Source organism: Vitis vinifera, chromosome 18, assembly GCF_030704535.1.
Source record: "Vitis vinifera cultivar Pinot Noir 40024 chromosome 18, ASM3070453v1".
Classification (NCBI taxonomy): domain Eukaryota; kingdom Viridiplantae; phylum Streptophyta; class Magnoliopsida; order Vitales; family Vitaceae; genus Vitis; species Vitis vinifera.
Genome location: NC_081822.1, coordinates 22450173 through 22462377, shown reverse-complemented (window position 1 = coordinate 22462377; position 12205 = coordinate 22450173). Strand labels below are relative to the sequence as shown.

At 37.5% G+C, this 12205-nt stretch overlaps 1 protein-coding gene across 3 annotated transcripts in view; it reads left to right on the top strand.

Annotated features, from left to right (window-relative positions):
- The window catches only part of LOC100244254 (uncharacterized), a 41326-nt gene that overhangs the window by 15257 nt on the left and 13864 nt on the right, over nucleotides 1-12205 (top strand). For all 3 annotated transcript variants that reach the window (XM_010647510.3, XM_010647509.3, XM_019217861.2), the window contains exons 6-7: nucleotides 3354-3464; nucleotides 8951-9038. In XM_010647510.3, the coding sequence (XP_010645812.1) occupies nucleotides 3354-3464; nucleotides 8951-9038 (199 nt within the window). The remainder of the gene's footprint in view (nucleotides 1-3353; nucleotides 3465-8950; nucleotides 9039-12205) is intronic.

Here is a 12205-nt window from a genome sequence, read left to right as displayed (position 1 = left end):
GAGAACCCTAGTGTGTAGAGGGAGACTTTAATGTTATTCTATCTCAAGGGGAAAGAAGCAGGCAAGGGAGGGTTACCTCAGCTATGAGGAGGTTTGCTCAGGTTATGGATGACCTTGAGCTTATTGACCTTCCCCTACAAGGTGGTTCTTTTACTTGGAGTGGGGGGCTACATAATCAAGCCTGGGCCAGGTTGGACAGATTTATGGTTTCTCCCAGCTGGCTTGATCAGTTCAGCAATGTGACCCAGAAGAGATTATCTCGGCCTATATCGGATCATTTTCCAATTCTAATCGAGGGGGGTGGCAAAAGAAGAGGTCCTTCACCTTTCAGGTTCGAGAACATGTGGCTGAAAGTGGAAGGGTTTAAAGACCTCATGCGGAGTTGGTGGCAAGGGATGTCGGTTAGTGGAAGGGCTAGCTATAAGCTGGCTACAAAATTGAAGGCAATTAAACAGAACTTAAAATTATGGAATAGGGAGGTGTTTGGGAACTTGGACAGTAATAAATTGGCTGCTTTACAACAAGTGGATTACTGGGACCAAGTGGAAAGCGAGAGGAGACTGACAGAGGAGGAATTCTCCAGCAAAAAAGAAGCAAAAGAAGGATATGCTAAGTGGGTTAAGATGGAGGAGATACACTGGAGACAACTCTCAAGGGAGCTCTAGCTAAGAGAAGGGGATAGAAATACGGGGTATTTTCATCGAATGGCAAATGCGCACCGAATGAGGCATACCATGGAAAGAATAAAAATCAGTGGGGTTTGGCTGTCAGAGGAGCAAGAAGTAAGGACCGGAATAGTAGACGCTTTTCAACGGTTACTAACGGAAGACTTGGAGTGGAAGGCAGATATAGGGGGGTTAAATTTGAATCAGATTAGTCAACAAGAAGCGGACACCTTGGAGCTTCCCTTCATGGAAGAGGAGGTCCATTTGGCCCTAATGGACATGAATGGGGACAAGGCTCCAGGTCCGGATGGCTTCACGGTGTCCTTCTGGCAATATTACTGGGAGTTTGTGAAGGAGGAGGTTTTGGAGATGTTCAAGGAGTTCCATGAGCAAAATGTTTTTCTCAAGAGCCTCAATACCACGTTCCTGGTTCTTATCCCAAAAAAAGGAGGGGCGGAGGAGCTAGGGGACTTCAGGCCTATTAGTCTCTTAGGCGGGCTGTATAAACTTTTGGCCAAGGTGCTGGCCAATAGGATTAAAAACATGATTGGTAGAGTGGTCTCTTCAGATCAGAATGCCTTTGTCATGGGTAGGCAGATTTTGGATGCATCTCTAATTGCAAATGAGGTGATTGACTCATGGAAAAAAAAAAAAAAAAAAGGCCTAATCTGCAAATTAGATATTGAAAGGGCGTATGATAGCGTTAATTGACAGTTTTTGATGAGGGTTATGCAAAAAATGGGATTTGGGGCTAAGTGGAGGGAGTGGATATGGAGCTGCATCTCGACTGCTAAATTCTCAGTGTTAGTAAATGGGGAGCCAGCTGGGTTCTTTTCTAGCTCTAAGGGGCTTCGGCAAGGCGACCCTCTATCCCCATATCTGTTTATCATGGGAATGGAGGTGCTGAGTGCCCTTATTCGAAAGGCTGTGGAAGGGGGCTACATCTCCGGGTGCAGAATCCGGAGGGGCAGGGGGCAGGCAACAGTATTTCCCACCTCCTCTTTGCGGACGATGCAATAGTTTTCTGTGAGGCTAAGAAAGATGACATGACCTATTTGAGCTGGATTTTATGTTGGTTTGAAGTCGTCTCAGGGCTGAGGATTAATCTGGCTAAAAGCGAAATTATTCCAGTAGGGGAGGTGGATGAGATCCTTGAGATGGCTGTGGAGTTGGGATGCAAGGTAGGTCAGCTGCCATCAACTTACCTGGGGCTGCCCTTGGGTATGTCCAATAAAGCCGCTTGTGTGTGGGATGGGATGGAAGAAAGGATGAGGTGGAAATTAGCCCTTTGGAAACGGCAATACATCTCCAAGGGTGGTAGAATCACACTCATAAAGAGTACTTTGGCTAGCATGCCATTATATATGGGACCAGAATTCTGGCTAAGGAGGTTGGAACCTAAGGTTTATTAGAGGCTTCAATGATTGGGAACTGAACATGGTAGACGAATTGCTTCAAATCTTAAGGAGTCAAAGAATTACCTTGGAGGAGGACTTGGCCTTATGGAAGGGAGGAAAAAATGGGAAGTTTGGCGTTAAGGAAGCGTATGGGTTGATGATCAGCCATAGTGTCCCTTTGTTTCCCAAAAAGGGCATTTGGGTGGAGAACGTTCCTTCCAAGCTAGCGTTCTTTGCGTGGGAAGCTACTTGGGGGAGGGTTCTTACCCTTGATAGGCTTCAAAAGAGAGGATGACAGTTTCCTAATCGTTGTTATTTATGTGGTAGTGATGAGGAAAATGTTAATCATCTTCTTATTCATTGTACAGTGGCTAGTGTGTTGTGGGGGATTGTTCTTAGTTTGTTTGGAGCCCAGTGGGTCTTTACAGAAACTATAAAGGAGGTGGTTCTCAGCTGGAAGGGTTCTTTTGTGGGTAAAAAGAGGGAGAAAATTTGGAGATCCATACCGTTATTTATTTTTTGGACGGTTTGGAAGGAGAGGAATAGATTAGCATTCGGGGGGGGGGGGGGGGGGGGGGGGGGGGAGTTAGCTATACAGAAAGTTAAGAATTCTTTTGTTTGTAATGTGTGGGGGTGGGCAAAATTGTATAATGGTGCGGAGCCTCGCTCCCTTATAGGTTTCTTGGAGTGGATAGCCTCCAGTTAAGGGTCGGTGGGTTTTTTGTTCCTTTTGTTTTTTTGTTGTGAGGCCTTCGTCACCTCATATACTCCCTGTATGCTATGCGGCGTTTTGCCTTTTGCTAATATTTGTGTCTACTTATCGAAAAAAAAAACTTTTAAGGACATTCCTCTCAATACGGTTTAGATCGAGTGATATTCAATGTGTAAATTGAAAGGTTTAGTGTACCTAGGAGAGGAGCATTCCTCTCTTTGAGTTGTTTTTTGTATATTCCCATGTGGTAGTATACTGATGTGTAGGTGTAGTTAGTATTTTGGAGGTTTCAAACATACTTTTTTTTTATCAGTTTATTGTATTTTAGGGACGATTCCAGTCCTTTTATATTTCTTTATCCATATTTAATACATTTTTTTATTTCTAATAAAAATAAAAATAAATAAAAAAATTGTTCAAGTGATCATAATTGAATTGAGGTCTAACATGGGTTAACATACGAGGAATGCTAATTGAGGTTTGACCTGGGTTAACAAATGAGAAAATCTAATTTGCATTTAAAAAATCATTTAGCATGACACTTATGGTTTTCTTTGTATAATTTTGATGTTCTTGCAGTCTGAAATTTTCAAGGCTCTTGAGAAGACATGGCTTGCAGTTGGGGACAAGAAGGAATTACAGTATTCAAGATGTGGTAGAACAGACAAGGGAGTATCCTCTGTTGGGCAAGTATGTTGGTTACAAAGTCGCCCTTCTCCTTTTCATTGCTGCTATTTCTAGGTTCAAGATTGCACAGAATTTTCAGATTTATCTTTGTTAATAGAGTATTTGTCATCTGGTTATTCACACTTGATAGTTTTAATATTTTTCAAAGCTTAACCTCTAGTTAAATTTATTGTGTTGATGAACATTGTGGCTAGCCTACTTGTTTGACAAAACTCATAAGTTTATATAAATTTGATCCACTTTGTTATGCAAAATGCTAGAGTTGGTTGAACACTCTTGTATATAAAAATTATTGCAGCAGCACTGTAAATGCCTCTTTTCTTTTTTATATTTTTTAAGACTAACTAAACATAAGATTAATTTCTAGATTTCAAGATATGACATCAATTTTGTTTTTATGATTTCAGTTTGTTGATTTGTGTGATGACCAAAATCACATCATGAACTTTGTTTTCAATTTTTTTGGAAGTTGAAATTGAACATTCAATTTCAATGGGTGTTAAAATGCCTAGTGGACAGAGTTCAGATAAGTGAATGCAACCACATCAAAACTCCATGAACATGGAATGTGTTTTTTCAGGCCAAGTGGTATCAGACAAAAGGATATGATGCCTAAAAATCTGCATGATATGACCTTGAGGTGTTAATCATTTATATGCCTAATATGAGAGTAAGAAATGCATGTATAAAATGCAATTGGTATGAATATGACAAGGCCCAACTGGAACTTGGAACTTTCAGAGGATGATAACACTCGAGCTTTTGTGCATGAGTTGATGCTTTCCAGTTTTGATGGGGTGTTGTGTTCCTCGACAGTAGGTCGTATTGAGTTGTGATTAAGCACTTCCCTTTATTTAGGAAGCACTGTTGCCAAAGATAAGGCAGCCATCTAGGGGAGGTAACCCCTTGCTGGCTGAAGAACCGTCCCTTTCTAAAGTTTTGAAGATTGTCACTATAATCTTTTTGCTTCTCTTTGGTTAAGAAAAATCTCATACTTGGGATATTGCTTCAGGTGTTCATGATGTCTATTCTAGTAATGCTTCTTGAAAAACCAGTTATTAATACGATGGAATTGCCAAGAGGGAAGGTGAATCATAATACTCCCAAAATCTTAATGTTACTGACCCTAATTAATTAATCCACTCAAATATGGTAATTCTAATAACAATCACACTAAATATTTAGACACCAAATGTAGCATGGAAGTCAAATGTAGAAGGCTATCTAACCATCTAAATAGAACTCTGGACTGGAATTATCAACACTAGTAAAATATTCCTTAACAATTTCCCCCTTAAGCAATTCTAGGACAAAATTAGAGATACTTGCAACTCCATAATACTCTCATTACAAGTTACAAATTTCTCACTCATGAATTTCTTACACAAATTAACCAATCAACTAAAACAATTCAAACCTTGAATGCCTTTTAAGCTTTCTTTGCTAACCACTCCATAGTTAAAACATGTAACTTTAAAGAACCAATTTTTAGACCCTCTAAAGACAATTTTTTTTTTTCTCAAAAAAACACGCGGCTCAATCGATAAAGTGGCTGATTGATCCACCATTTAAAATTATTTTTTCTAAGGTTTTGAGCCCTGATCATTCGGTCTCCATAGATCATGAGTTTTTTTTTTCTCCATAAAAGCACTTCCCTAGTTGATCAGTCTAAGGCTCAATCAAGCAGCCCCCTTTTCCCACCAAAAAGCAATCTTTCAATAATTTTTTCTAATGGCATTGTTAAAGTGAACCACCTTTCCAAAATCAATATTTATGTGCATAAACATTATTTTTTTGATAGGTAAATAAAATAAACATTTTAACAATGCCTAGAAAAAAGCACACCTAAGCACACAAGTCATATACAAAGGATGCCAAAAGGAAAAACTGCAAAGGTAAGGGCAACAAAAACAAAAGCCCCCTCATGAAAACCCTAACAATATATAAAATCTAATGTGGTTAGGGAACCCTCATCTATGTATAACCTAACTCACGACAAAAGGTTACAAAGTAATGAGAGTTTTAGTTCTTGATAAGATATTTTTATATTTTCAAATGATCTTTAGTTCCTTTCCTTCCATAGTGTCCAAAAAATGCACATCCAAACAACCTTCTAGACCTTCTTCCATTTTTTGCCTATAGAAGTACCAGGCCACCCTATGTCTTGCCAACCTTGCCATAATCCATGCAACCAAAACAAGGAAACACCAAGTTCCAAAGCTTTGATACAATGTAGAAGGATGTGATCTATTGATTCTCTGTCTTTCATACAAAAGAAACATCATTTTACCAAAGATCATCCTCTTATTTGCAACCAATCTAGAGTCAAAACCTACCCCAAAGACACTTTACATGCAAAATAACCTAATTTAGTCTAAACATCAAATTCCAAATATCCTCATAGGGACTACTTCCGCTCTTTCCTACCTCATAAAAGTGTAAAAGGATTTAACTAAAAATTTACTCTTCCTAGTGTTCATCCATTCTATTATGTCTTCTTCATCCTTACTCAAAATCTTCCCTTGAATCCTAGAGAGAAAGACCTTAACCCATTACATCTCTCAATAATTGATATTCTTGGAAAAGCGAGGGTTCCAATGCCCTCCCTTGCCAGTGCTGATCCCAAACTTCTACCACCCAAGCATCCTTTGTCAAAGATAATGGAATACAAAGAGGGGAACGATTCTTTGAGAGCAAAATTACCACACCATTTATTCTTCTAGAACTTTAGCCTTTTGCTATTGCTCGCCTTAAATGAGGTTTTTCTATTAAAATCCCCCTAGCCTCTCATGATGGCCCTCCACAACCCTATGCTAAAACAACCCCTACTATCACGTGAACACCAACCCTCTTTCCCCTTCCCTTACTTCTCAACAACAACCCATTTCTAAAGGGACTCATTCTCTAAGGCAATCCTCTAAAGCCACTTGCCTAGTAGCATCTAGTTGAGGGTTGTTAGTTTTATAATGCCAAAGCCTCCATTACACTTCTTCTTACAAGTGATTTCTCATCTCACCAAGTGACGTTTTTTCTCTAATGAGTCCCCACCTTAGAAAAGGTCCCTTTCAATCTTCTCAATCCTTAAACTCACATTCTTGGGCAAGACAAACAAAAAATATATGGTAGATTGGCTAGCTTGACAAAGTGCTCTTGATGAGATTAAGCTTCGCTCCCTCAGAAAGATATTGTCTTTTCCACATAACCAACCTTTTGTGAATTCTCTCTTTCAATATATGCCAACTAGCCCTCAATTTATGGTAAGCTCCTAAAGGTAGACCCAAATACACATCAAGGAGTTCCCCCTTCCTACACCCTATCTTGACCACCAATCCCTCCACATTCAAAATATTACTCATTGGAATTAACTCACTTTTCTCCAAATTGATCTTCAGACCAGAGATAGCTTCAAACCATATAAAGATCCAACTTAGATTAAGTATTTGCTGTTAACCAACGTCACCAAAGATAAGAGTGTCATAAAAAAATAACAAATTAGACACCTTCATTCCTTTACCTCCTCCCCCTCCACTTACCTTAAATCCTAAAATATAACCTCCTCTTCCTTTGTCTTTTTCAGCAAAGAATTGAGTGCCTTCATAGCTAAACAAATGAATATGGGGAAAGAGGGTCCCCTTGCCTTAATCCCCAAAAGCTTTGAAAGAAGCCAACCAAAGTTTCATTTTCTAACACTAAAAATTAGCTATAGAGATGCCCTATTTGATCCAATTGATCCATTTTTTACCAACCCTAATTTGTCCAGAATTTCTTGCAAATAATTCCACTTAACATGATCATAAGACTTTTCTATGTCCAGCTTGCATAACAAACCATTCAAACCATTGTTTATCCTTGAGTCACTTGCTTCATTAGCAATTAAAACCACATCCAAGATTTATCTCCCCTCATAAAGGTTTTCTGAGACTTAGAAATGATTAACCCCACCGCCTTCTTCAATCTATTTGCCATCACCATAGGCTATGCACTTTTTTCAAAAATGCATGCAAAACCAATAATATAAATTATTCTTTTGAAATCCTATGTATTATGCAACCTAAATGTAAATTAAATGCAAATGTAATTTTCTCAAGACTCATTGATCATCTGACTTTCTTTGTAAAAACAATGTATATGGTGTGATGTGGTTCTTCATTATGTTCTTAGTGGAACTTTGCAAGGAAAAGAAATGAATATCAAAATTATATACATTATTGAAATTTATTATTTATGATAATAGGCATCCTCATTGAAATTATTTGCAAAAAGGTTTGAGTTTTGAAGAAGCTATAATTTTGAACAAAACTAAGTTCTAGTTTGGTGGCATAAACTTGTATTGTTTGAAATCATCTTCTTAAACCTATTTGAAGATGGCATCTAATGCAGGATCTTAACATTTCCAGCACTATATGATTTTCTTGTGTTATAGAATAAGGTGAAGAAAATAAAAGATGGCCAGAAAAAAGAAAAGTAATCCTTGGCAATCACATATAGGTTCCTAGACAATCACACCTAGGGTTTCCTAAGCAATCACACTTAGGAAAAAGGCAATCACACCCTCAAAGGAAGCATGAAAGATGCTGAAATTTTTACTAAAATTTTATTTTTGAATTTGAAAGATTACATAGGTATACATGGACTCTTATAACCCTTCCACAATAGGAAGAAATTCTTAATTCCTTATCTTTTCTTGCAAGAATAAAGATAGATATAGGGAATGAATTTTGTTTAGAAATGAAAAGAAACTTTTTCTAATATAATAAGAAGACTAAAAGAAATAGAACTTGATAAAAAGTTAACCATTAACTAAAATAGAAACTTAACAAACCAACGAAATGGTAGGTCCCAACATGAATTTAAATTGTCATTAGTATCCCAAATTAAGACTTCGACATTAGAACCAAAACTTTCCCTTCTTTTGTAATTCTTCAAAGGATATTTCCAATGTTGTTCCTCATTGGCATCACTTATTATTTTAATGGTTGAAGTTATCTAGTGATATCCTCCATTTGTTTTCATGTTTTTTCTGTTTTTAGTGAGTTGTCTTCCATTCTTATTTTACTAAACTTTTATACCTAAAGGGCAAAGTAGCCCTTTTAGATGGCATAGGATCTAGGACTAATAAGCCTAGCGGAAGGTCCATATGGGACCCAACAAGCCTAATATGAAGGTTTAGGGTCAGCTCTAAAAGTTGATCTTTTGGTAGAGTTCTTTTTTTCTTCCCTCTCTCTTTCTTTTCTCTTTTGATTAGATATTTTCACTCATTTTGTTAGAAGTTTAGAGAATACAAAGACAATATCAAGGGTTTATGTTGTTGCTTACCACTACTAGTGGATTTTTTCCTCTTTTCCATTGATGCAAGTAAGTCTAACAAAAATCTCATGGTTCTTGTATATGATTAATTTTATTGTAATTACACAACACCATATGCCTATAGTGGCTATTTGTGAAGCATCTTGTCAAATCATTGAAAGCACAAGGAATGTTTGGTGTAGGTGATTGCTCTATTTTTACGATCAAACCTTAAGGAAATTGGTGCAAGGGAAGAAAATTCTAAGGAAGTTGTTCCAGAAGAACAATATGGTTTGTTGAATTGTTCTTTTTGAAAATTTTAATATATACTATTGAGCTTTTCTATTCATGTTGTTTGTCAGTTTTTATTTTTAGACACTACAATGTCATCATCTTAATTCAATTTTTCATCTAAAGTAATGATTAAAAAGCTTATAATCGATTAGTTCTTCTGAGGAACCCACTTAGTTTTTTGGGGGAGAGGTATAAGTTCTTTTCTTTGATTGCAAATTGTAAATATTATAAATAGGTGGTTCCTAAATAAGGACTGTAACCCTAATACACAAGAAGTACCCAAGGAGCAATAAAACTAAAAAAAAAAAAAAAAAACAAAAACAAAAACAAAAACAAAAAATACAAAGCAATACCCAAACCTCAATTCCTGCTCAGATTATCTACAAAATCCAACAAAGACAAATTTACACAAACAAAGCTATTTGAGAAAAGAATCTTTCAACACCGCAAGTGCTCTAGTCCTTCAATCTCTATGTCCCACTCTTCCTAGATAAACCAGAGCAAACATAGAGGATCCATCCTTTATACCCTCTTTCTAATTTTTCCAACAAACTTCCCATGTCAACTAGAAAATTCATCCTTCATAGAAAGGGGCAACACGGCACACTGTGGACAAAGAAAGTGGTAAAGATCATAACGTACATACACACACCATGGATGAGATTGTGATTAGCTTATTCCTCACTTGACTTGCACAAACAACACTTTGTTATAGTCCAGGCCCTCCTTATGAGATGATCTATGATTAGAAGCTTCTGACCACCCATTACTTCCTTGTGTTTTCTACTTCCTTAAACTTTCATATCTTTAATTTCATTAAACAACAATGTAGTCCTCTCAACCCTCCTAACAACTTTCCTACCAAGGCTTTGGTCATGCCTGTACCTAACCAGATAACCAGTTTTCCCAACCTCCTTAGGGCTATAAATTGGTTCCCAACCAACTGATGTGTAAACTCCTCCTTAATACCATTCCCCAGGAAATTCCTTCCAGTTTTCCAAAATCTCTGCACTATCTAAATTTAGCTTGTTATGTTTATAAAAATATGCTGAAGTCAATACAACCTTAATCTCAACTGAGATTCATAGTAATTTTAGACTAATTAAGCTTATAGATGTAAAATAAGATCATGTAGGAAAAAAATGCTATTTACAAGGGAATGGTAACTGATGAAATGGTCCTCATATTAGTAGAAGTACAGGTCACAATGAGGATTTGATTTCCCTTCTTCATTGTCAGCTGATCAACTTCATGGATTAAGAATCTTGAGATAACCGTATGACCAAGTACAGGGCAATAGTAACAAAGCATATTTTATTTATAATTGAAAAATCCACTGTTAAGTGTCAATAAAAAGGAGGCATAATCTGAGTACATGCAAATTCTACAAGGCCAAGACCACGTGGGATTGATTTTAGACCCCTCAAAATCACCTTTTTAATAATATTTTAAGCCACTGACCTGTGTGATAAAGAAAAGAAAAAGTGATTCATAAATAATACAACATACTTTAAAAACAGTTTTGAGTACATTGAAAAGGTAACTTTTCAAAGGTGATTTTCCAAGAATTTGGGTATTTTATTTTAAATTATCTATTTTGTCTTCAAAGAATTTCCTTTAACGTTTTCTTCTCATACATTTCTTTTTTGATCCTTTTCTACTCTATGCTATAGTATTTTGGGATCTGTAATTTTTACTACTTATTGTAAAATGTAAAAGAAAAAAACACATTGTTATGAATATGCTTGAATTCCATTAAAAAAAAAAAAAAAAAAGAGAGAGAGAGAGAGAGAGAGTATTCCTTTTTAAAAGTAAAGATGAAAATATTATAATATTCCTTGTCAAAAATAAAAATGAAAATGTTATACTAAAAATTGGTTTTTAAATAATAGCATGAATTCTTTAATTAAAAGTTTATTTTTGTATTGAAATGAAGGAAACTGTTGAAACTTTTAACACCTCTAGTTTGGTTGTTATACATGTCCACAGCAAGTTAATAATCCAATATTGGCTGCTTTCTCGGAGGGGAGAGGAGTTTCGAAGGGGGGTAAGAGTTGGTTTGCGGTGGAATCAAAGACGTTTGAAATCTCCATTGAAGAGATTCAAGGCAAACTGAGGGGGGTTATTCTAGAAAGGAGCAAAGGCTTCTCTTCTTGGATAAAATTTGGTGAAAAGAGCTTCAGTTCTCTGTTGGAAGGGGTGGAAGACTGGTGCAGAGGAGAGTAAAGCTCGAGACGCCTTAAAGTTTGGGAAGAAGGAGGAAGAAAGTATAGGCTGGAGTGTCGTTCAAATGATGCTGGTAGGTATCTGCTATGCTCAGTGAGGGACTTGGAGGCAAAGAGGTTTTGTCTAGTATTCCCAGAAGGTACGGGCTTAGTAGGAGGGTGGTTTATGCTGGCTCAGAAGCTAAGAGCCCTTGGAATTACTAATCAAGCCATGAGAAAAGTTGATCTGGGTACCTCCACCTCTGTAAAGGATGATTATAGAGTCAAAGGAAAAGAGAAAGGGAAAGGAGTTTATCCAAAAGCCGTGAGAATGGAGACAGGGGAATTAGGGGAAGCTTTGTGGGTGCATGTTGGGGAGCGAGTCCTGATCAGTAGGGAAGAGCAGCTTAGTCGCTGCCTGGTAGGATGCTTTGGTGATAGTGTTGAGGTCGTTCCGTCTTTGTCCTTATTGAAGGAGTGGGCGTATGAAAGGTGGTCTCTCAAGGGAGGTTTAAAAATCTCTAGTTTGAGTGGAGCCCTAGTGATGTTCAAATTTGAAGATAAAGTGGAAGCGGACTGGGTGCTCTTAAGGGGTAGTAGATGACTTCAGATGAGAGAGTTTTTCTTGCAAAGTGGGGACCTGAAGTGGGGTGTTGCAGAAATGGGAGCCACCCAAAGGAAGTGTGGGTGAAAGTAGTCGGACTACCACTTCACCTTTGGAGTAGAGAAGTGTTCAAGAGTATAGGAGAGAGGTGCGGGGGATTCATAGTTGTGGATGAGGAAACCACCTTCTTCTCCGAGATGTAGTGGGCTCGTATTTTGGTGAGAGCCCCTAGGAAGGTTAGACCGAGAACGTTGTAAGTGGCAGCCGGGAATTTTTGTTGGATGGTGAGTCTCTGGTGGGAAAATCCTCCATGGTTTTAGGAGGTAGTAGCAAGTTCAGCCTAGTTCAAAGAGGAG